Raw genomic sequence first — 25,959 nt, 5'->3', positions numbered from 1 at the left:
TCCTGACCTAGACCACTTAAGGAGATAAAGATGCCATTGATACCCTGAGCACTGAAAAGACATATTCTAGAATCCAAACAGACACAGCTCCAGTGCTGGACTACGGTGTTTGGGGTTGGTTTTGTTCCCTGCCTCCCCCACCCTTGATTCCTTCCCACATCAAACAGGAAAACCTAGGTCAACAGTTACCAGCTGCTTAGGCCCCTGAACTGGTTCTGGGGGGACGGGTGAGGGGCCAAGGGAAGGAAAAGTAGGCACTACTGGATCAGCAGGGTCACACATTACAACTTGGTTTCAGTAAGATGGTTGGAAATGCCTGCTTTTTGCAAAATGTACCAAGAATTTGAAGATTACACAGGAACAAAGGGCTTGTCTGTTGTACTTCCCCAGCCACTACCAAAAGGGTGTATATAAAACAGAACCCATGAGCTAAACTTTAAAAATTACTTTATACTGATTACCAACTTTAGTTCTCTTCTAAACCACCTTACTAACATTACTCAATACTACTAAGGATGTTTACTACTGATAAAAGAAAAAAAAAAGAAATTTAAGTTTACTTTATAGAAGTAATATCAAAATTTCATTCACAGCAGAATAGTTATGGTCAAATGTCCAAGAAGTCAATCCCATAATTTAGTGCCTGCAATTAAGAAAGTCTAAATGCAAACACAGAGAAAATAGAAAAGCAGGATCTTCAGATATTTTGTTTCTCAGCTGCTTTTACTCAGGCAATGAACATGAAAAGAGACATACTGCATGTACGTAGAGAGCACACAGATCTGCAAATGAGCTAGTAATACAAGGTTTTAAATTTACGTAAATTTCCAGAATAATTTCAGAGTTGAAGATAACATATGCAAATTACCAAGGCTCTAAAAAGCATATCCTGGTAAAAGTTAAATTCTAGATGATTTAGATGTGTGCAGGAACAAGAAGCACATGTTGAATAAACAGCCCACACAAACAGAATGTGTTGTTACAAAGATCAGGCCTTGAATATGAAAATATTTTAATTAGCTGGTTTCTTGGCATCAACATGACTAAGAATCTAGACAAGGAGATGAAAACTTATCACCAAGAGTGATTTGTGTTTAAATACATCTGATCCATGGACTGTTTAATTTCCTCTCTGTAATGGGATAAATTGTGTCCCCTTCAAAATAGGTGCATTTTAAGTTCTAACTCCCAGTTCCTCAGAATGTGATCTTATTTAGTAACAGGGTCTTTATAGATGCAATCAAGTTAAAATGAAGACATTAGGGTGGGCCCTACTCCACTCAGGTTGGTGTCCTTATTTGTTAAAGAAGAAATGTGTGCACAGAGATAGACATGCGTAGAGGGAAGGCAATGTGGAGACTCTTAGGAAGAATGCCACATGACAGCAAAGGCAGAGACCGAAGTGATGCATCGACAAGCCGAGGAAGGCCTGAGGCTGCCAGAAGCTGGGAGAGAGGCATGAACAGTCCTTCCCTAGCATCTTCACAGGGAGAATGGCCTGCTGACACCAGGATTTGAGATTTCTGGCCTCCAAAACTGCGAGAAATGTCTGTTGTTTTAACCAGTTTGTGGTACTTTGCTACAGCAGCCTTAGGAGACCAGTATGTTCCCTCTCCCGGTTCAGACATCATGACTTATTACATTTTAAGAGAATTAGTGCTATTCATTCATCTTATTTCACCAAGGATTTAAAGCAGTGAATAACTAGCTTAAAATTAATGTGTTTATAGAATATCCATAAATATTAGAGAAGCAAGAGAGAATCTAGGCATATAATCCAAAATCCTGGCCCAGGCTCTACCATGGGCCACACTGTGCCCTAACAGGAAAGCTACTTCCTTTTTGGTCCTCAATTTCCTTTTCTGTTAAATGACAGAACTGTATAAGAACCTCAAAAACATCCTACCAGTGCAACAGTCTGGGAAAAGCAAAACTCAACAGTTCAAATAAAAAAATTGTTTTTTTTTTTTGAGACAGGATCTCACTCTGTCACCCAAGCTAGAGTGTAGTAGCGTTATCTTGTCTCACTGCAGCCTTGACCTTCCAGGCTCAAGTGATCCTCCTGCCTCAGCCTCCCAAGTACCTGGGACTACAGGCATGTACCGCCATGCCTCTATAATTTTTTATATTTTTGTAGAGACAGGGCAAATTTTTTACTTTTTGTAGAGTCGTGGTCTTGCCATGTTGAGCAGGCTGGTCCTCAACTCCTGGGTTCGAGTGATCCTCCTGCCTTGGTCTTCCAAAGTGCTGGCATTACATATGTGAGCCACTGCACCTGGCCTAAAATCAACAGTTTAATGACAACCATTTTGGCCAGAGACCAGGGTAGGCAACATAGTGAAACCCTGTCTCTACAAAAAATACAAAAAAATTAGCTAGGCATGGTGATGCATACCCGTAGTCCTAGCTACTCAGGAGGCTGAGGTGGAAAGATCGTCTGAGCTTGGGGAGGTGGAGGCTGCAGTGAGCTGTGATTGTACCACTGCACTCCAGCCTGGGTGACAGAGTGAGACCCTGTCTCAAAAAAAAAAAAAAAAAAAGACAACCATTTTGGCATAAAGTCTAACAAGTTCCTGTCCCTAGTTTCAAATAGACCAAGGGTTGAGAATTACATTTGTCCTCTTAACTGTATAAACACTCCTGTTTAGGAAGACAGGCTCTGTATAGCCTCTTCTGTAAGGGACTACAGCTAGAACAAGGAAAGACGAGGCCTACTGTTCTCCACTCAGGGATAACTCTTGCAAGCTTGGGAGAGGGGAAAGCCATCATAAAAATCCAAGTTCAGACGAAGTTAAGTGTTATGCTTTTTGAAGATCTAACTTCAATTTGAGTACAATTCAACCTGGACCCCACAGACGGACTTCCCCACCTCATAAGGTTATCAAAAGTATGTGTATAAATGAGAGTTTCAAACTTCTTGAGGGAAAAATAAGTTCAATGTCTCTCAATTTGAGAACATGTATTTTTCAGGGCGCTCACATGGAATTTACTATCTTAAAAAAAAAGGGTCTTATCAACTCTGAAGGAGAAGATAATGTTTGGGGTTTTTTTGTTTGTTTGTTTGTTTGTTTTGAGACACAGTCTTGCTCTATCGCCCAGGATGGAGCGCAGTGGCATGATCTCAGCTCACTGCAGCCTCCAACTTCTGGGTTCAAGCAATTCTCTGGCCTCAGCCTCCTGAGTAGGTGCAATTATAGGTGCACACCACCACGACTGGCTAATTTTTGCATGTTTAGTATAGACAGGGTTTCACCATGTTAGCCTGGCTGTTCTCGAACTCCTGACCTCAAGTGATCTGCCTGCCTTGGCCTCCCAAAGTGCTGGAATTACAGGTGTGAGCCACCACGGCCAGCCTGTTTGGGTTTTTAAAAAGAGAATCTAGCTGGGTGCAGTGGCACATGCCTGTAATCTTAGTGCTTTAAGAGGCTAAGGTGGGAGGATCACTTGAGGCCAGGAGTTTGAGACCAGCCTGGGCAACAAAGCAAGACCCCATCTCTTAAAAAAAAAAAATTAGTCGGCATGGTAGCACATGCCTGTAGTCCCAACTACTTGGGTGGCTGAGGTAGGAGGATTGCTTGAGTCCAGGAGCTGGAGGTGATAGTGAGCTATGATAGTGCTATTGCGCTCCATTCTGGGTGACAAAATGAGACCCTGTCTCTAAAAAACAAAAAACAAAAAGAATAAAAATAAAAAGGGATTCTAGTAGTATTTGATGATTCTGATTTTTCTTCCTAAAGCCAAGAAAAGACTGACTAATGCATTGAGTAACTGCAGTCTCTGGCCTTAGAAACATAGCAAGGGGTCTACTTTTACAGAAAAGATACTAATGAAGTACTTCGCATTGGCTAGTTCAACTTTGAGGGTAGCCATCCTGAAACTAGCTACCTATGCTTTCCACAGCCACATCCTAACATCACAAGGAGTCCTAAGAACCACTTACCTATCTTCTCAGGATCAGTTATACCGACTGTCAAATCAAATTGATCCTCCTGTTCTTCTTCCTCTAGCTTTTTCAAGAAAAGACAAATCATGAGAGTTGATATGAAAAAAAGCTATTAATTTTACCCTGTTAATAACCTTATATCAATCTAATAAAATCAAGATGTATCCTTCAGTGCTCAGCTTTTGTCCATTCCCAACAATCCCAATGAACCAACTCTCAAAATTTTAAATTAGGAGCCAGCTTACAAGTCTTTGTTACATCTATCCTCTTAAAATCTTATTTTGATGACAATGAATAACTGTCAGATTTAGAAAGACTTGCCTCTTGCAGGCTAGGAAGGGAGTGAGGAGAAACTATACTCCTGAATATGGAAGCTTCACACACCAAGTATCTTGAGTAACCATTGAAAGCCTTTGTGCTCTGGGCAATAGATATCCTGCCCAAGAAAGACTCCTGTATTGGATTCTGGCTGTCCATTAAGCATAAAGATCCCCTTCAAGAGTCATAACTATGTTCTCAGGGTTCATACTCAACCACACTTCAGACTGGCAGTACACAGTCCTAAATACCTAAAAGTGGTGAGACCAACAGTGCAGATTCTCACCTCCTCATAGGTTGGCTGGTGCTTCGAAGAATTTGGGGCTTCCTGCGGAGGAAGAGAAATGAGTGTTTTGGCTGGCACCTTCTTCTGATTATTTTGTGTGTTGTCCAAGGATAGTTCCACTGTGGCATCTAAAATGAAGTTGATATTTTAAAATGAAGGTCAGTAGTGGGTCTTTGAAGGCTAAACTTGTATAGGCTAAGAACTTACAAGAACAACAGCAAGCACTCTCAATACACAGAGGCTCTCAGACTAAGAGTCATAAAAATGTTTACAAGGAGAAAAGGGGAGGAAGGTAAGGGAAGTGTTCTTCTAGCACAGGCTTAGCAGAACAACCTCTCCTTCTCCTTTCCAAGTACAATCACTTGGCTACCTTCTCCTACCTAGAATTTAGGCAAGAACCAAGGATAAGCAAAAAGACAACACAACCAAAATAACTTTATTAATTTTATGTTTTAAATCTTATTTATTTTTTAGACAGAGTCTCACTCTGTTGCCCAGGTTGGAGTACAGCAGGGCATGATATGGGCTCACTGCAACCTCCACCTCGCGGGTTCAAGTGATTCTCCTGCCTCAGCCTCCTGAATAGCTGGTACTACAGGTGCATACCACTATGCCTGGCTAATTTATTTGTCTATTTTAATCTTAGGAGTATTCCTTTTAGAACATTATATGAGCCCTATTTATTATAATTACTTGTAAAGGGCCGGGTGCGGTGGCTCATGCCTGTAATCCTAGCATTTTGGAAGACCAAGGTGGGCAGATTGCCTGAGCTCAGAAGTTTGAAACCAGCCTGGGCAACATGGTGAAAACCTGTCTCTACTAAAAATACAAAAAAACAGTAGCCGGGTGTGACGGCCTGAGCCTGTAGTCCTAGCTACCGGGAGGCTGAGGCAGGAGAACTGCTTGAAACCCGGAGGTGGAGGTTGCAGTGAGCCAAGATCATGCCACTGCACTCCAGTCTGGGCGACAGAGGGAGACCCCATCTCCAAAAAAAAAAAAAAAAAAAAAAAAAAATTGTTTGTAAAAGAAGTTCAGATATTCGCTTTACACACCAATATGATAGAAGAGGCAGGCGTACTGACAGGAAAAAAATGACATCAAAGGAAGAGTCAGGAAAACTATAAGCTAGAAAAACATGGAGCCAAGACACAAACACAGTAACATTTGGGAAAGGGAAGTTTTCCACACCTGATGACAGCACTGTTATTTTAGCATGATTTAAGAATTTTTCCTAATGGTTTAGATCTCCTTGTAAAGGTTAAATTATACTTAATATATGCTATCCAATTTGCGAAGAAAGACATGTAATATCTGAAAATCTTTCTATTCAAAACAGTTTAAAAAACAGTGCTTCAGGGCTGCCTTTGTCTATCCGGAAAGAACTCAGTTGAACAGAACGACTCATTCCCTCAGTGTTCCAGAGAAGGGACTTTAAAAATAGCATTATGTACCATTTTTAGGCATCAAAATTTTTCATGCAAATAAAAAGAATGCACTTTCAACTTGGAGCAATGGAACTAGATGCTCTAAGCCTAAACAGTACAAACTTTTTTTCTTTCTTAGTAACAGAAAACATAAATATCTATTTGGGTTTGGTCTGATCAGTAGGTATTCTATTTTAATCTTAGGAAATTCAAAGAATGCTGTTTCTTCTTCTTTTTTCATTTGGAGCTAAACAAAAGCAGAGATTATGGTTTATGCATATATGCCTATAGCATAATCAAGTCCCAGATCAGTATTCTAATCATTAAATGTGAATCAAGTATGCAAACAGGGTTGCCACACTGTTAGAAATGAAATCTGATCCCTATCAGGAAAGCTAGAAAGGTGGTAACATAATCTGACTCGGGGGTGGGAGTATAAAACAAACAAGCAAAAAAGTACAGCTGACTCTTGAACAACACAGGTTTGAACTGCATGGGTCCGTTTATACATGAATTTTCCTCTGCCTCTGCCACCCTGAGGCAGCAAGACCAACCGCTCCTCTGCCTCAGCCTACTTACTCAATGTGACGATGCAACAATGAAAACCTTTATGACGAACCACTTCCATTTAATAAAAGGTACATACATTTCACCTCCTATGATTTTCTTAATAACATTTTCTTTTCTCTAGCTTACTTTATTGTAAGAATACAGTATATAATACATGTAACATACAAAAGATATGTTAACTGATTAGTTAATTGATTATCTTATCAGTAAGACTTCCAGTCAACAGTAGGCTACTAGTAGGCTATTAGAAAAGTTTTGGGGAAGTTATAAACAAATTTTTGGCTGTGCCTGCATTGTTCGAGGATTAGCCATACATATAATGAACATGTTAGGATATTAGGAGTCTCTGAAACAAGCAACCAGTTGAAATATGCGTTGGATATTCACATCATGCAGGTCCCACACAAATAATTCAGTTAACAAACATGTTTGGAAAGTATCGCTCATCTAAAATATTTGACTTATTAGAATGCTACTAAAAACCTTTTGCCAGCTTGGGCAACATGACAAAAGCCTGTCTCTATAAAAAATAAAACAAAACAAATACACAAATATTAACCAGGCACGCTGGTGCCCGCCTGTGGTCCTAGCTACTCAGGAGGTTGAGGTGGGAGGATCACTTGAGCCTGGGAGGTCGAGGCTGCAGTGAGCCATGACCACACACCACTGCACTCCAGCCTTGGGGAAAACAAAAAACAAAAAACAAAAAACAAAACAAAACAAAAAACAGTCTTGTGAAGAATTGTGTATCTTCTACTGAAATTCACATGATAAAGATGCCAAAACTTATATTAAAACATGCTTTTTTCTTTGAACTCCTGTTAAGAGTAATGGAAAAGCATTCAGGCTCCATCAGAGACTCTGATCATCACTAGATTTATTATTCAAAAATGAAATCAGAACATTTAAGTTTCCACAGTCAAATATCTAAAACAACTGGGAAGCTATTCAAGTCCTAAACTAAACGTCTCATTGCAGACATTCCATTCTAGAGATATCTTATGTTCCTTTCTTAGAAGTGAAGCAGGTATTGGCTACTTATAAAACTAGTAGGGGAATGAAGTAAATCAGAATCCTCACTATGAACAAGTATGTCCCTAATAAAGATCTACAAGTTCATGTGTATAAAACTCAATCACTGGGTAACTATCACATTAAACTGTTAGGTCAGGTTTTCTTATAATGAAAGATCATATAAATGTTAAGGTCCCAGAGATAGAAAATTCACTTTCTTTTCAGTCTTCCATATAACCAAAGAAAATTCATTATTTGCCTTCATATCACTTCTCCTCCAGAAATTTATTTATATTTTTATTTTTTAATAGAGATGAGGTTTTGCTATGTTGCCCAGGCTGGTCTTAAATCCTGGGCTCAAGGAATCCTTCCACCTTGGCCTCCCAAAGTGCTGGGATTGCAGGCCTGAGCCACTGTGCCTGGCCTCCTCCAGAAATTTTATCCAAAAAATAATCAGTACCAGAATAAATACTGTATATTCAAATTTCAGGGATGAAGGGAAGTGGAAAATCTCAATTTTTATATTCCTTCTTCTAATCTCCTTTCCTTGTATGTCTTTTCAATTTCCTACCAGAGTTCTAACGTAAGAGTTGTCCCAAGATCTTACCCTCCACCCTCGTCTTTCTCCCTCCTCATCATTCACTCTTTTGAGGATCTCGTTCATATGGAAGTTTCAACTACCACCTCTAGAAAGATGATTCCCGTATGTCCAGTTCTTGTCTTTCCTCAGGTAGGAAAGAAAAGTTCAAGTTACCTCCTGAGTATTTCCCTTTGCATTTCAAATTTAAAGTATCTAAAACCAAAGCTAACTTTTTCCCTAAAGACAATTTTTTCTTTAGAATGGGGTTCTATAATGATGCCATTTTCTTCTCAATCCTTGGACTTGAAACCTCTGACTTGGTCTTCAATCCGCATTTTTTTTTGATACCCGTTATATTCGATCACTAAAATCAGATTTTGTTGACTTCCCTTTTGAAAAGTTTTCGCCTTTCCTTTCCTGCTTTTATTACCTTATGTTCAGTCTTTGCCATTTCATTCTTGACCTAATTTGTGACTGCCTGCTAAAATATTATCTGGTCTCTGCCCACTGCAATTAATTTAATATAATTCCAATTCCACTAGGTCAGTCTTCCTAAAACATTACTTTGCCCGTATCACTTTCCTTACACAAAGCTGCCAATGGCTTTTAATTGGCATTAAGATGAAAATCCAGACTCAAATTATTAACGTCTAAGGTCCTCCCAAATCTCTTTCCAAATTACATTTCCAGCCTTATCTTCCATGACTTCTCCAAGAATGTCCTGCTGTGGTCCACCAACTTTACTGACTGCCGCTCAAACATACCTTACACTTCCTGCCCAACCATGGGGCCCTTTTTTCCTGTTCTCCTACATAAATCCTGCTTCTTCCAAGATCACTTTATTTATTTTTTTATTTATTAAATAAATAAGATGGGGTCTTGCTCTGTCACCCAGGCTGGAGTACAGTGGCACGATCTCAGCTCACTGCAACCTCCACCTCCAGGGTTCAAGCAATTCTCCTGCCTCAGCCTCCTGAGTAGCTGGGAGCACAGGTGCACGCCACAGCACCCAGCTAATTTTTTGTATTTTTAGTAGAGACAGGGTTTCACTATGTTGGCCAGGCTGGTCCCAAACTCCTGACCTCAAGTGATCCACCCACCTTGGCCACCCAAAGTGCTGGGATTATAGGTGTGAGCCACTGTGCCCGGCCCAAGATCACTTTAGACAGGGTTTTTTCAACAATAACACTACTGACATTTTGGGCTAAATAATTCCTTGTTGTGAGGGCCTGTCCTGTGTATAGAGTGTTTAGCAGAATCCATGGCCTCTACCCACTAGATAACATTAGCACTCCCAGCTGTGACAACCAAAAATGTCTCCAACCATTTCCAAATGTCTTCTGGGGGGCAAAAGCACCCCTCTGTTGAGAACAGTGTAGTACCCCTGAACAAAGAATTATCCAGCCCCAAATGTTAATAGTGCCAAGGTTGAGAAACTGTCCTATACTAGTGTTTTTCAAACTGGAGGTTACAGCTTGTTGGTGGATTTGAAATCAATTCAATGTGTTGCAAAGAGCACTGAAAAAGGAAACAACAGAAAAAGTTTCAGGCTGTATTAGAAGTAGTAAGGGCAAGTCATTTAATAAAACTTTTGTTTGTTTTGTACCAGTATGCACATATTTTGGATTATGACACCAAAAGCATTTCTTACTCCTAGTCTTGGTCACACAAGGCTACAGGCACTGCTTTAGACACTGGTCTCACACTCCTCTGAGCTCCTGTCACTTAGTATTTCTATCATTCCTCCAGCTGCATTTCTGTTATTGTTTCAACAGTTTTAACTCACCCTCTTAAACAACTGTGTATTTATATCTTACTCCCTGAAAGAATCTTGATGGCAGGGCCTGTATTTCATGTACTTTGGAATCCTCCACAAAAGTATTTTACATAAAGTTATGTTCCCAATATTTTTTTTTCCCCTTTGGTTTTGACTTTAACTCAGCAACTTAACAAAGCCATTTAGGAGGTTCCTAGAACAACTCTTCAGTCCAAACTTGCCTGCAAAGAGATCCTGTGGCTCTTGGTCTTGCTCTTCATGGATCCCATTTTCTTTGGAGCCATTGTTGATGGGAAGAAGGGACGTAGTTCTCTTTGGAGACTGGTGCTTACTCTGAAAACAAAGAGATACTCTGAATAAAACATCACCATGAAAAACAAACCCAACTTGCCTAGAAAGCAACTTTTAATGCCTCCCTCAGTTGCCACCAGTCAGCCAGTTCAATAAGCAGCAAATCATTATCAGTAAAGTAAGTGCTGCCCAAGTAACGACAGAGCAAAAAGAAGTCCATACATTTTAGGGTTAATTTCTAACATGACCTTGCTAAAATGCCCTGCCCCAAAGCACATGATACCAACATGGGTATGTGTACACACAGATAATTTTCAAAAGAACCTGTCCAAATGTATGTCTCTTTCTCTGCTGATGACCTTTATTCTTTCAAATGCTGACTGTGCACATTCTAGTGACCAGGATACAGCACTGGAGTCCAAAATTCAAGCTTTGACACTTTGTAGCCTCAGCTAAACTGTTAACTGAAGCCCAGTTGTGTGGATATTACTGACCCATCTAACACGCAAAGGAAGGTACGTTTTAATGCTGTTTAAAAGTATAATTTATCTTTTCATCCTTAACTCACACAAATACAATTTTCAATTACATTCTGTTTTAAGCTAGGAGAATAAAAACTAATCATGCTTAGCCTAGTGGGCACATGGTGAAAATACAGTCAGTCCATGGCCTTTATTCAAAGCTCAGTGATCAGTTGCAAACAAGGGTGGAGTGGGTCCCCAGACCGGTACCAGAGTGAACAAAGCTGGATTGTGCAGAACATGAACTGAAAGTTGAGAATCTGGCTTCAAAAGCTGTGGCATGGTACTGCAGGGTTTTGAAGTCAGACCCTAAGGGCAAATCAGTTAAAAGACCTGGCTTAAGGAACCTTTTATGAAACATTTCCTTAACAAATCTGAGGGAGTTTGTTCCTTGGAGACAGACCTTTTCTGACCCAAAGGAACAAAGTGAAACGACAGATCTATTTGGGTACTCTAAATTTGCAAACAGCTTCATCTAAATATTGGGGACACCTTTCAGAAAAGAAACTGTTAGCTGGTCTGAAGCTAGTGAGTTATCTCAATTAACTGTTAACAGTCAGTTACAGATCGAAACCCTTGTTTGTTATTTCCCCACTTCTCACTACTGCACTTGACTAGTCTTAAAAAATCTTTTTTTGAGAAAAAAAAAAAGAAAAAGAAAAGAAACATACCAATATTTAGACTTATATGAGCAAACAATCCTTCTCCTGGAACTATTCCCTGCTAATGAAGCTTCACGAACACTTAGTTGTATAAGCTTAAATGTTATTCCAAGTCTGTTAGAGACAGTGGTCCTGTCCTCTAGCTGCTTTAACAATCTTAAAAACAAAACTAAAAAATCACTGCAGAAAGACAGACACGATAAATACAAAAGCAGCATTTCCCTTTTGCTTTACACATCACCAATCACCACCCACCTTCTTCCACAACTACTTCCTTCCTACACTCTTGTACAGTACATAGATCTCATATGAAGCCACCTGATTTCATTCACTTCCCACTGACACCAGTCATCTCCAAATGGAGATCTATGAGAGATTAAAATCCAGTATACATTAAGGATACATGTATACAAATGTAATTTACTAGTAGCTCACGGGGGAGACTAAAACAGAAAAAGGCATAGGTTAGAATATAGTCATTTAAAAAATGCCTAGAAGGACCCATTCCTGTGATATGAATATGAATAAAGCCAACTTTCCATTTCTGATCCACCATTTAACTTGGAAGGTTAATGACTAAGAATATTTTCTGGAGCAGTGTTAGAACAGTAGTCTATCTACTACTGTTCTAACCCACACGAATGGGATACTGCAGTGAAAACTAGAGTACTAATACCTATCTTCTCACCTTTTCAAAAGCCCAAATTGTGGCCACATGTGGTGGCTCACACCTATAAACCTACCACTTTGGGAGGCCAAGGTGGGAGGATTGCTTGAGCCCAGGAGTTGGAGACCAGCCTCAGCAACACAGTGAGGCCCTGTCCCTAGAAAAAAATTTTTTTAAAAAGTAGCCTAGCCTGACGGTGTGCACCTGTAGCCCCAGCTACTCTGGAGGCTGAGGTGGGAGGATCACTTGAGCCCAGGAAGTCAAGGTTGCAGTGAGCCATGATCACACCACTGCACTCCAGTCTGGGTGACAGAGCAAGACCCTGTCTCAAAAACAAAACAAACCCAAACTGTAATTAAAACAGACTTATGTTCCCTTAGTAAGCTAGATAACAACTACCTGTGAGAACAGAAAACTGCTCTCAGATATCCTCTGGGACTCCATCCCAAAAATCACACATGGCTGAGTTCTCAGAGAGCTGAAGATAGACATGACCATACTTACTATCCTAACCTTTTTTCTATAGTTCTCTTACAAAATTAATCTACCTATGTAAAACTCTGTATCCTGTTTTTTCCCCTCTACTACCTGAGCATTTTCTCATGTCATTAAAAAGTGTACAAAAATCCCACTTTTAGTTATTTAACTCTCCATTATATGGACATACAACATAATCATTCCCCTAAGGCTGGACAGTTTCCAGGTTCCACCAAATACTACTGTAAGTCCCATCCTATATATAAATCCACATCTGATTATTTTCTTGGGATAGATTCTTAAGTAGAATTGTCGGACATAAAAGTTTCAAAGGCTCTGCTACGCTCCCTTCCAGAAAAACCAACAATTTACATTCCCCCAGAATTGAGTATGAGTGCAGCATCCACAGCAACACTAAGCATTCTTTTCAAAAATCTTTGCGCTGGGCATGGTGGCTCACACCTGTAATCCCAGCACTCTGGGAAGCAGAGGTGAGCAAATAACCTTTGGGAGGCAGAGGCGCCCACATAGCCTGAGGTCAGGAGTTTGAGACCAGCCTGGTCAACACGGTGAAACCCTGTCTCTACTAAAAATACAAAAATTAGCTGGGTGTGGTGGCGGGTGCCTGTAATCCCAGCTACTTGGGAGGGTGAGGCAGGGAGAATTGCTTGAATTCAGGAGGCAGAGGTTGCAGTGAGCTATCGAGCCACTGCACTCCAGCCTGGATGACAGAGTGAGACTCCATCTCAAAAAAAACAAAAACAAAAACAAATTCACTAGATTGAGTAGTGAACATTTCTTTCCACTCATTTTGCTGGTCATTTGAACTTATGACTTGTCTTGATGTTCTTCACCTATTTTTCTATGCTAAGTTGGCATTACTTAGTTAGGTGTGCATTTTTCTTTTTCTTTTTTAAAATTGTGTAGTGGTGTGGTCTTGGCAGAGAGGTACTAGAAAGGTATGCCAGAAAGAGAGAGCACTTTTGTGGTATTTCTCCACAATTACCAGCCTCAAGCCATTCTAGGCCACTAGCACCATTTTCTTAACTTGGAGAAGGACAGATATGGGCTTGTTGCCCCTCAGAGCTGACGAAGCCATTCACTATTTGAAGTACTGCTGTGATTCTGGGCAACTTCCCTTTAGGTTGTCCAGTTGTGATTCTTCCTCATGTTGCTTAACTGCTCTCTGCTCACACAGAACCCTTACATTACAGTCAAAGGATCTCAAAAGGGGAGGTACTGTTAAAACTCAACTGTATTTAGAGGTTAAATCCAAATTAAATGGTAAGGTAACACGGCTCTTGGAGGATAAGGTAACTAATTTTTGGAGGGAAAATTAGTATACTTTATAGTAAGGCAAGATAGAGTTAAGGAGTTTGTGTGATCACACTAATGTAATAAGACAAGAACAATTAGGAGTAAGTCTATCCCAGGAGCTAAACCCAGATCATAAGGGAGCAGCTATGGAGTCTTTAAAAATTACCCTGGAAGAACTTAGCATGAAATACTGTTGGTTTTGCCACCTTTACTTCTAGGAAGAAATGAGTGAGGCGGGACAGCCTATTAGTTTTTATTGCTGCTGCAACAAATTATCACAAATTTAACAGTTTAAACAATGCAACTTATCTTACAGTTCTGAAAAAGTCCAGTGGGTTTTGATGAGTTAAAATCAAGTGTCAGTCGGGCTGTGTTCCTTTCTGGAGGTTCTAGGAAACAACCTGTTTCCTTGCCCTTTCTGGCTTCTAGGGTTCTTTGGCTCACGGACCACTTCTTCCATTTTCAAAGCCAGCAACACTGCATCTCTTTGTGTCTCTTCCATATCATCTTTCATAGCCTGTCTTACATTTTTAACGATCCTTGTGATTACACTGTCCCGCCCAGATAATCCAGGGTAACTTCCATATCTTAAGGTCAGCTGATTAGCAATCTTAATTCCATCTTCAACCTTAACTCCAGCTTGCTACATAACCTAACATACTCACTGGTTCCAGGATTAAGATGTGGACTTCAGCCAGGTGCAGTGGCTCACGCCTGTAATCCCAGCACTTGGGGAGGCCGAGGCGGGTGGATCAGGAAGTCAGAAGTTCGAGACCAGCCTGACCAACATGGTGAAATCCCATCTCTATTAAAAATGCAAAAATTAGCTGGGCATGGTGGCGTGCACCTGTAATCCCAGCTACTCGGGAGGCTGGGGCAGGAGAATCGCTTGAACCCGGGAGGCAGAGGTTGCAGTGATCCAAGATCACGCCACTGCACTCCAGCCTGGGCGACAGGGCAAGACTCCATCTCAAAAAAAAAAAAAGAAAAGAAAAAAAGAAAAAAAAAGATGTGGACTTCTTTGGGAAAAGGACAGGGAGCATTATTCAGCCTACAGCAGACAGTGACTCCTCTCCCACCACGTTTCAAAACTGGCACAGATGCACTACAAGTATTTGTGCTTGGGAGAATGGACATTCAATGTCCACCGGACTTCATAATAGGGTGTATCTAACTCTACAAATTAGAGTTTAACTCCATAGCTTAAAGAGTTAAACTAGGGGTTATCTTGGGGTCCATTAGCCACATACTTCAGGGGGTAATCTATGAACTTGGATGGGAATAAAATTATTATAATTTCATTTTCATTAACCTTGAACTGAAATTTGGCATTTCCAATAATCATAGTCAACAAATCATAATAGTAATAGCAGTACGTGAGACTGTAACTGATATTAGGTATTTTTACATGAGATTATGGTTTTTACAGATCTCAAAATCTCATTTATGCTCATCTCTATTTAAGTACATTATTAATGTAAAATTGTTTTAATGTATTAAAATTGTATTTCAATATAATTGGTTTCCTTCATAATTTAATGTATTTTATTTTATACATTTAAAAACATTATTCTGGAGATGTGTCCACAGGCTTTACTAGCCTGCCAATTGGCCCACAGCACAAATAAGGTAAAGAACTTCTGAGATACAGACTAGAGGGACTAATGAAAATGGAAAAGGGACAGCTGGAAGGATGGGGAAAATAGCATGAAGCTGACCAGTGAGCTAGTTAAGGAAAACCATAAGCAAGGCCATTAGAGACCTCATGAGCCCCCAAATTTAGCCTCACATTCTACTGAATTCTCTGGTTTAATTTCCCAACTAAACTTTTTGGGTCTCAACCTAACAAAACTTAGAAGGGCCCAGAAAACTGCAGAAGAGTCACAGTACTAATGGGTGGATTACCTTCTAAATTGAAAAAGCAAACCCAGTTCAAATCTGCTCTGAAAGCAGAATGAAGCTCCAGCTGTCCATGTGACGAAGCACAAGAATAGGCCAGAAAACGTTGAGCAACAGCTTTTCCTGGAGATGAGATACTTATGGCTACTTGCTCTAGTAACTACCAACTACTCATGATTTATTTATGTCAAAAGTTACTTAAGAGTGCTGAGAAGTTTGAGGACCAAGGAAGAGATATCAGATTTTTTTTTTTCTTTTCTCCAGTCCAACCTAATGAACTGCAAATGGCTAAGTTGTCAGAGTGGCCTTACCGCCTAAGTAAACGAAGGGTTGGCAACCCCTTACAGAAACCGGAAGTCTGACTGCAACCTTTATTGTTTCTCTCATAAGCCCCAAACCCCCTTTTTTTTTTTTTTTTTTTTTTGAGACAAAGTCTCGCTGTATCCCCCAGGCTGGAGTGCAGTGGTGCAACCTCTGCTTCCCGGGTTCAAATGATTCTCCTGCCTCAGCCTCCTGAGTAGCTGGGAGTACAGGCACACACCACCACACCCGGCTAATTTTTGTATTTTTAGTAGAGACAGAGTTGCGCCATGTTGGCCAGGCTGGTCTTGAACTCCCGACCTCAGGTGATCCACCTGCCTCGGCCTCCCAAAGTGCTGGGATCACAGACATGAGCCACAGCGCCTGGCTTATTAGCCATCTTTAAAAGTCTTCTCCCTTTACTCCAAAAGTAGTGTTTTATAATTACTTTTATTAGCTTTTCCTCCATAATTCTGAAAGCTAAGTTAACTGCTAGTACAATAAAATGATCAAGAAATTAATGAGTTTATGTACTTCTGGGAAATCTAAACTTATGAGGAGTAAAACTTTACTATTTGAGCTGAGCACTAAAATGAGTCTCTGCATATACCTATTACTTTTTTTAAGAATATATTTACCATATGGTAGAATTTCAACTTCTGATCATTTGACTAGATCTGACCACTTGATGTAATGTTAACTCCAAAAACAAGTGTTTGAGGCAATATCCCTGTAGAAAACACTACACACTAGACTTTTTTACTAATATTAGCTGTAAGTGACTAAACTAGTAAGGAAACAAACTAAGTGATATACCTTTGTTTAAAGATACTGTTATATAGATTCCCTTTCAGAAGTCTGATTAAGACCAGAGAAGGGCTAATATCAAGAAACTTAATGAGGATGTGTTACATATTTGGGAACAACCACCATGCATGTTTCACAGAACAGAGAAAGCTGAACCATCAATTTTCTTATGGCTTTTAATAAAACTACCAAACTGTCCAGATCTAAAGAAGTTATCCTGTAAACACTCAAAAAGAAATAAACTGTTTATAGTTAACAATCTTTCCATAAAGCATAAAGAAAAATACCAAGCCCGAACAGTTTTACAGGTGAGTACCACCAATTTTTTTAAGAAACAGATCATTCCAGTCATATAAACATTCTTGAAATAGAAAGTACCATATAATCTTAATTCCTCAAACCATACAATTTTCATGTGAAAGAAACTATAGGTTTATCTTATGAACATAGCTGTAAAATAATATATAACAGCAATCCAAACCCAGCAAAGACAATATATTATTAAAAGTGCAAAAAACAACAAATGCTGGCAAGGAAATGGAGAAAGGGGAACACTCATACACTGTGGGTGGGAATGTGAAGTAGCACAGCCATTATGGAAAACAGTATGGAGATTACTAAAATAACTAAAAATAGAACTACCATAGCATCCAGCAACCCCACTACTAGGTATGTATCCAAAAGAAAGGAAATATATCAAAGTATATATATTTCTTCTGCATGCTCATGTTTATTGCAGCACACTATTCACAACAGTCAAGATATGGAATCAACCTAAGTGTCCATGAATGGATGAATGGATAAAGAATATGTGGTATAGGCTAGGCATGGTGGCTCACACCCGTAATCCCAACACTTTGGAAGGCCAAGGAGGGCGCATCACTTGAGCCCAGGAGTTTGAGACCAGCCTGGGCAATGTGGCAAAACCCCGTCTCTACAAAAAATACAAAAATTAGCTGGGCATGGTGACATGCACCTGTAGTCCCAGCTACTTGGGAGGCTATGGTGGGAGGATCACCGGAGCACAGGAGGTCAAGGCTGAAGTGGGCCATGATTGCGCCGCTGCACTCCAGCCTAGGAGACAGAGCAAGAACCTGTGCCCCCCCCCCAAAAAAAGAACATGTGGTATATATACAAAATGGATTATTATTCAGGCATAAAAAAGAATGAACTCCTGTTATTTATAGCAAAATGGATGGAACTGGAGGTCATTACATTAAGTGAAAGAAGCCAGGCACAAAAAAACAAATGTCAAGTGTTCTCACTCATCTGTGGGAGCAAAAATCATGGACCTCATGGAGGTAGAGGGTATAATGGTGAGTACCAGAAGCTGAGAAGAGAAGGCAGGGCAGGATGAGGAGAAGCTGGTTAATAGGTACAAAAATACAGTTAGACAGAAGGAATAAGTTCTAGTATTTGATAGCATAGTAGGAAGATTATAGTTAGCAATAATTTATTGTATATTTCAAGAGCTAGAAGAGAAGAATTCTAATGTTCTCAACAAAAAGATAAATGCTTGAGGTGATGAATATCCCAAAAACCTTGATTTGATCATTACACATTGTATACAGGTATCAAAGTAGCATGTGTATCCCAAAAAGATGTACAATAAAAAGATATCAATAAAAAATACAAAAAAGACAATATACCATAATCATGTTGAGTCCATTCCAGTAAAGCAGCTCACGATATAACAGATTTCAGACAGAAACCCCATAACCAAGGGATGTCAAAAAATAATAAAATTCGATATTTTATAATTCTTATCAAAACAGCAACAGAAGGAAACTTTTTTAAAAATCTTGATATCTACAAAAAATCTTTAACAAGCATCATTCTTAAAATTTTTTTTTATTTTTATGTTTAGTTGAAAATTGTACATGTTTATGGGATTCTGAGTGATATTTCAATATATGCATACAATGTACAATGACCAAATCAGGATAATGAGTGTATCTAACACCTCAAACATTTATCATTTCTTCGTGCTGTAAACATTCAAAATCCTCTCTTTCAGCTTTTTGAAAATATACAATAAATATAGTTAACCACATTCACTCTACAGTGCTACAGAATAAGAGAGCTCATTTCTCTTATCTAGCTGTAATTTGGTATCTGTTAACAGAGGTTGATTAGGATACAAAATTAAACAGGTTTTAAAAAGCTGAGGTGGGACCATAAAATGGTACAGCTACCATGCAAAGCAGTATGGAAGTTCTTCAAACAATTGAGAATAGAACTACCACAAGATCCAGGAATCCCACTTCTGGGTATATATCCAAAAGATTTAAAAGCAGGATTTTGAGGAGATATTTGCACGCTCATATTGACATCAGCACTATTTACAATCGCCAAGAGGAGGAAGCAAACTCAAATGTCCACTGGCAGAAAAATAAAATGTGCTATATACATTCAATGCAATATTATTCAGCCTTAAAAAGAGGAAAATCTTGTCACATGTTATAACACGGATGAACCTTGAGGACACTGTGCTAAGTAAAATAAGCCAGTTACAAAACAAATACTGTCTGACTCCAACTTATATGAGGTATCAAAAACATACAAATTGACAGAAACAAAGTCAGAATGGTGATGGATTACCAGGGACTGTGGGAGCTGTTAATAACTATAGAGTTTCAAATTTGCAAAATGAGGAAGTTCTGGATCTCTGTTTCACAATAATGTGAATATACTTAGCGCTACTAAACTATACACTTAAAAATGATTAAGAGGGTAAATTTTGTTATGTGAATTCTACCTCAATTTTTTTCAAAAAGATTTTTTTTGGGCCAAGCGTGGTGATTCACGCCTATAATTCAAGCACTTTGGGAGGCCAAGGTGGGAGGATCACTTGAGCCCAGTAGTTAAGAGACCAGTCTGGGCAACATAGGGAGACACCATCTCTACAAAAAAATAAATAAATGAAAAATTAGCTGGGCATGCTGGCACATGCTACTCAGGAGGCTGAGGTGAGAGGATCACTTAGCCCAAGAGGTAGAGGCTGCAGGGAGCCATGATTGCACCACTGCACTCTAGCCTGGGAGACAGACAGAAACCTTATATTTATTTATCAACAAATAAAAAGCTTTCGCCTCCTCTCGCAAGATGTTACAGTGATCACAGATTTAGGAGTAGTTTCTGAAAAGACCATGTCCTTTCCTGCCTAAATGCTAATACATAACTTATATAACTCTCTAAACTATTTGTAGTTTTAAAGCAATGACTTCAAATTTATTTCAGTAATTTTTTTAAGTCTCTCTCTCTCTCTTTTTTTTTTTTTTGAGATGGAGTTTTGCTCTGTTGCCCAGGCTGGAGTGCCCTGGCATGATCTCGGCTCACTGCAAGCTCCAACTCCCAGGTTCAAGCCAAGCGATTCTCTTGCCTCAGCCTTCCCAGCAGCTAGGATTACAGGCATGTGCCACCACACCAGGCTAATTTCTGTGTTTTCAGTAGAAACAGGGTTTCACCATGTTGGCCAGGCTGGTCTAGAACTCCTGACCTTGTGATCTGCCTGCCTCAGCCTGTCAAAATGCTGGGATTATAAGCATAAGCCACTGCGCCTGGTCAAGTCTCTCCCATTGAAGTAACTGGTTTATAGATTCTGAGATGCATGTCTAAGGCTGCTCTTTCAATTATAATGAAACCACATTTTAATTACTGAACTAACAAAGCCTCTTGGGCTGTAAAAAAGAGCAGATGGGATGATTAACAGCAGCAGTTGTTGTATCAATGCCCAGGAAATTATGGGCATACCATAAATTAGTTTTAACTTTACATGCCTCAACTTCAAAATTCTTCAATGCTCCTCTCTGTCTCCAACATGCAACAAAATAAAAGATGAAGATTAACTTAAATTAGTAAAATGCTATTGAAGTCGGCCGGGCATGGTGGCTCATGCCTGTAATCCCAGCACTTGGGATGCCAAGGCGGGCAGATACCTTGATGTCAGGAGTTCCTGACCAGCCTGGCCAACATGGTAAAACCCTGTCTCTATTAAAAATACAAAAATTGGCCAGGCATGGTAATGCGTGCCTGTAACCCCAGCTACTCAGGAGGCTGAGGCAGGAGAATCGCTTGAACCCAGGAGGTAGAGGCTGCAGTGAGCTGAGATTGCACCACTGCACTTCAGCCTGAACAAAAAGAGTGAGACTCCGTCTCAGAAAAATGAAGTCATTAAGTGTCTATTTGATGGCTTTTAGCTAATCAAATAAATGTTACCAGTTTTGTTGTTGTTTTGAGATGGGGCTTCACTTTTTCGCCCAGGCTAGAGTGCAGTGGTGCAATTCTGCCTCACTACAGCTTCAAGCTCCTGGGCTCAAGTGATCCTCCCACCTCAGCCTCACAAGTAGGTGGGACTACAGACTTACGCCACCATGCCAGGTTAATAATAGTTTTGACTTTCATCAACTGTGTTACCCATTTTTAAGGTTAACTTTTCTAATCCACTATTAGATGTTGTGGGGTTTTTTTGAGTAATTCCAGTTTACAAAATGCTCACCAACAAATACATCTCATGCCCTCAAAAAGTAAGCACTCTTCAAACGTTTATTATGGAGGGAACTCTTCTAAGCACTTTACGGCATTTTAATTTAATCTTCAAAATAGTGGTAGAGGTGAATACTAGTATTACTCACTTTTTACAGGTGAGGAAACTGTAGAGAGTAATTAAGTACCATGTCCAGAGATAAGCTACACTGCTGTAGAGCCTAGATTTAAAACAGACTTCAAAGCCCACACTCTTACTTTGTTCTTCAATGTTGTTCTCTAAAATACCACAAGTGCTACAATCCTCTATCTTCTTTGGCTCACAACTAAAGTATTTATTGGATTACAATTTGTTCTTTATGGTTGTTTAACAAGACAGTTAAACTAGTGAGTTATCTTGGGGTCTTGGCATCCTGAAGATTAACATCAGGATGGGCAGCTTGAAAAATGGCTTACAGGTGGCATTTTAGTTTCTTTAGCAATTCAATTTTCCTAGGTCATACCTAAATAAAAATAATTATGCTTTCTGCGGTAGAACAAGGTCATTCTGACCTCCTCACCCCCCTTCTGGCTGGAAATTAGGCAAAGGATTTTTACAGTCTTACAAAAAAGAGGTATTGATAACTCCATAAAGTATGGTAAGATGAATCAAACTGAAGCCTCTTACATTTATTTTATAAATTTCTATTTTTTTTTTTTTTGAGACAGAGTCTTGCTCTGTCACCTGGGCTAGAGCACAGTGGCACAATCTCGGCTCACTGCAACCTCTGCCTCCCGGGTTCAAGTGATTTTTGTGCCTCAGCCTCCCTAGCTGGGATTACAGGCACGTGCCACCATGCTCGGATAATATCTGTATTTTTAGTAGAGACGAGGTTTTGCCATGTTGGCCAGGCTGGTCTCAAACTCCTAGCCTCAAGTGATCCTCCTGCTTCGGCCTCCCAAAGTGCTGGGATTACAGGTGTGAGCCACGGCACCTGGCCACTGCTTTAGGTAACTCTAGAAAGTATCTCCTCACCCTTCCAGGTTCCTTTTTGGAAAACAAATCAACATTTGCCTACGTGACCAATCACTTTCAGTGTCAGAGTTTCTGTTTTCATATTCTCAGTCTGTACATCATTCCAGCAGTTGCCAACAGTAGCTGTCTTCCATGACTTATAGGAGAATTACTAAAGGAACAGACTAAATATTTATTTTAAATAACAAACAGACTAAATTAGCAGCAAGAATTATTTCTCAGGAATTCACCTGCAATCCCAGCTACTTAAGAGGAAGGGAGGATCCATTGAGCCCAAAAGTTCAAGACAAGCCTGGGCAATACAGGGAGACTATGTCCCTAAAAACAAACAAAAAGTTTTTCCTGTTTTATGACAGTCACAAAGATTTATTATTTCTCAGAATAACAGACTTCATTTGACAGTTTTAGTTGTTATATTAGAATTATCAAGCACCTTATGAGCTGAGATTACAGACTCAATTTCTGAATACAGGACAGGGAAAATCTGACATAAATGAGAAAAGCCTCAAACTTTTTCAGACCACATGTTGCATAACGAATTTACAGCTGTTTTATTTCGTTGGTTACACATTGAGTACTATGAAGAGAAGCATCCAAATAGATAAATTCACAGACCCAGCAATGAATTTTACAGCCTGGAACAACCTATACCAAGTGGTATGAGTAAATATTCTCATCAAACAGCCCAAAACATCTCCACTGGTTCCAATAACTGATTACTGATTTCCACATCACAAAGATTAGTTTTTTTCCAATATCTAACTCTTATTAGAGACCCGGATATTTATTATTGAGGCAGAAGAATAGGGTCAGCAGGCAGGGAACTTAAGGGCAATTCATGCTGAATCAAGGAAAAACACCAAGGTTTGGGGGCAGGGAATCTGAGGTCAATTTATGTTAACTTTCTAAAAGAGAAAACACCAAGGTCTGGGGGCAAGGAATCTAAGGCCAATTCGTGCTGACTTTCCAAAGCTGAATTCCCAAAAGGAACCCCCTGGGTCTGAGGGCAGGGAACCTAGGGGCCAATTAAGGCCAACTTCCTAAAGCTAAACCAAAAGGAAAAACCCCATCTCCCCACGCCGGAGTGGCAAAGGATCAAAGGCTACTATCCCTGCAACCCTCCTCTTCCACATTTCAGATGGAAAGGGAGAGTGCCTTAGACTGGCCACAGGCCAAGCAGGGACCATCCTTCATCTATACAGGACGCCAATTCACCTTGGCCTTTAATTAGCCACAGACCAAATCCTTCATCCAGATAAGGGGTAACCCATAGGAACCACAAAAGGAGCACTCAAAACCCAGAAAACTTTGTAAGTGGGCTCTTGAGCCCCCTGCTCCGGGCCACTCCCACCCTGTGGGGTGCTTTCTCGCTTTAATAAATTCCTGCTTTCGCTGCTTCATTTGTGTTTCATTCCTTTATTTTGTGCGTTCTGTCCAATTATTTGTTCAAAATGCCAAGAACCTCGACAACTTACACTCAAGGGCCTCCTACCGGTAACATTACGGGAAACACCATTTCCTCCTCACATTTCAGATTTGCTTCCAGTGAGGTAGGTACTTGGGCACTTGAACGCATCCCTTTAAAAAGGAGAAAGCTTTCTGATCTATGTAGTGATTTATCTGGCAGTGCCTTCTCTCCACCAGCCTTTGGCCTTATTTTCCTGAAGATCAGATGAATCAACATAACTTTTGTAAACTAAGATCTAGAAAGGGCCTTTGGTTATTATCAGTAAATGCTGCGCTAAAGAAAGAATTGGTGGGCGGGTCACCACCCCAGGCTACTCCACACAATGCTATTCATCTTAGAAGCAGTAAGACGGGGGAAAGGTTTGCATCCCATTTGCTTATTCGGTCCTACTAAATCAGCCTTGGCAGGACACGACCTGCAAAATAACCCCGTGGATCCGTGGAGTCACCATACTGCAGGGTCAAAGGACGGCGTCGGCGGCTCTCCGCTGTTAGGGACCTAGCCGCGGAAGGCACCACAACCCTCATTCTTTACTCTTCCCGCCTGGGGGCCGTGAAGCCAAGCCTACCGCTCTGAGCACATCCAGGGTCCCCGGGCCCGGACTGCTGACACCGAGGCAAGGTCTCACCAGGCCCATTCTGCCCAACCTCCCCGATTCTCGCTTAGCCTCTCTTCCCTTTCGGGGTGCCCTCCCGCCTGCTACCCCGAGGGATGCAAACTCACGACCACCGCGGCGCCAGTGAAAATGTCCTCCCCCTCGGTGTCGCTGTCCCCAGCCTCGGGTTCTGACCCCCCGGCCGCCCCCTCGGACTCCGGCTCCAGGCCGGGGAAAGGCGGAGGGAGTCTCTCCGAAGCGCTACAGCCACCACCACCCGACGCCATCTTCCTCCACCCGCGGCGGAAGCCGCAACAACAACTTTATCGAGAGATAGCGCCGTGAGCAAAGCGATCCAACGGTGCGAGGAGTGGGAGGGCCGCAAGGGACCCGTGGGATCCAAGGGGCGGAGGCGCAGGGGCGGGGCCTAGGCGCCGGGGGCGGGGCGGCACCCGGCCAGCTGAGGCTGCCCGGCAAATCCGAGGCCTGGATCGCGATGCTGAGATATTAATGAGTGGGGCCAAAGGGGCAGAAAAGTAGGAGTTAGGGGCTGCTCTGGTTCCTAGGGCCCTTTGTGCTCTGGATAGCTTTATCCAACAGGCTTCTAAGAGTTCGTCTGAATGAAGGAGTGTAACTAAAATGTTTGAAAACCTCTACATGCCTTCTACCCATGCCAAGCACAATGCCCTCACAGAAGTCAGCACGAATTGGCCTTAGATTCCTCGCCCCCAAAAATAAATATTTCGATTGAGGTATCTGAACAAGACTGGAAGAAAACTTCACCACTTATTCCTTGAGCAACATTCAGTTAATTCATTAAGAAATACAGATATTGAGCATCTACTGTATGCCTGGCACCTTGCTATGAGTTTCAGATACAGAAATAAGGAAGGTATTTAATCGACAGTTCAACATGTTCAATGCTATGGTGTGCTGTGGGAGCACAGGGAAAGAGATTATCAATTCTACTTGGAGAAGTCGGGAGGCCTCACAGAGGAAGTGAGACCTCAGTGTCCTAGATTTGGCTGGAAAAATGTTAGGATTATCCTCTCAATTGCTGTGGAGTAAGCGGAGTGGCATAGACAGCAGAGAAATTATTAAACCCTGATCAAAATTTCCCTGGGACCTAAGCAATTCATTATCTGGTGATCCTAAAGCCTACATTAACTAGACAAACAGGACTGGAGTTTAAAGATAAATGGGCATGTTAGCATGGGACAATTCTGTAAGATAATCCTGTCTTCTTAATAGAGATGACATTTGTCACCAACTTTGACAAGAAGTTTAGTTAGTTTGGTTGTAACTGCAAATTCAGGGATGGACTCCCTCACAGGTCATGTGAGCTGTCTGAAGGCAGGGGCAGCGTTTTATCTTTGTATCTTCCATGCCTATGGATCACCTATGGCAAATTAGCACCTATAAATTTGATCGGAAGGATGGATGGATAAAATAAAATCGATTTTGTTACTGGCATCCATTACACCCACGAACACCAGAGGGCTTAAGATACACTTTTTTTTTTTTTTCTTCGAGAGAAGTCTCG

At 40.7% G+C, this 25,959-nt stretch overlaps 1 protein-coding gene across 3 annotated transcripts in view; it reads right to left on the bottom strand.

Moving 5' to 3' along the window:
• SNX1 (sorting nexin 1) overlaps positions 1-24,743 on the bottom strand; it is a 46,573-nt gene extending 21,830 nt beyond the window's left edge. For 2 of the 3 annotated variants that reach the window (XM_008016315.3, XM_008016314.3), the window contains exons 1-4: positions 24,545-24,743; positions 10,134-10,245; positions 4,548-4,675; positions 3,941-4,007 (exon numbers count right to left, since the gene is read on the bottom strand). In XM_008016315.3, the coding sequence (XP_008014506.3) occupies positions 3,941-4,007; positions 4,548-4,675; positions 10,134-10,245; positions 24,545-24,703 (466 nt within the window). In that variant the 5' untranslated portion in view covers positions 24,704-24,743. The remainder of the gene's footprint in view (positions 1-3,940; positions 4,008-4,547; positions 4,676-10,133; positions 10,246-24,544) is intronic. The other variant, XM_008016316.3, reaches the window with a different exon arrangement.
• Between the last annotated feature and the right edge of the window lie 1,216 nt (positions 24,744-25,959).

This window comes from Chlorocebus sabaeus, chromosome 26, assembly GCF_047675955.1.
Source record: "Chlorocebus sabaeus isolate Y175 chromosome 26, mChlSab1.0.hap1, whole genome shotgun sequence".
Classification (NCBI taxonomy): Eukaryota; Metazoa; Chordata; class Mammalia; order Primates; family Cercopithecidae; genus Chlorocebus; species Chlorocebus sabaeus.
This window is presented reverse-complemented; position numbering and strand designations above follow the sequence as displayed.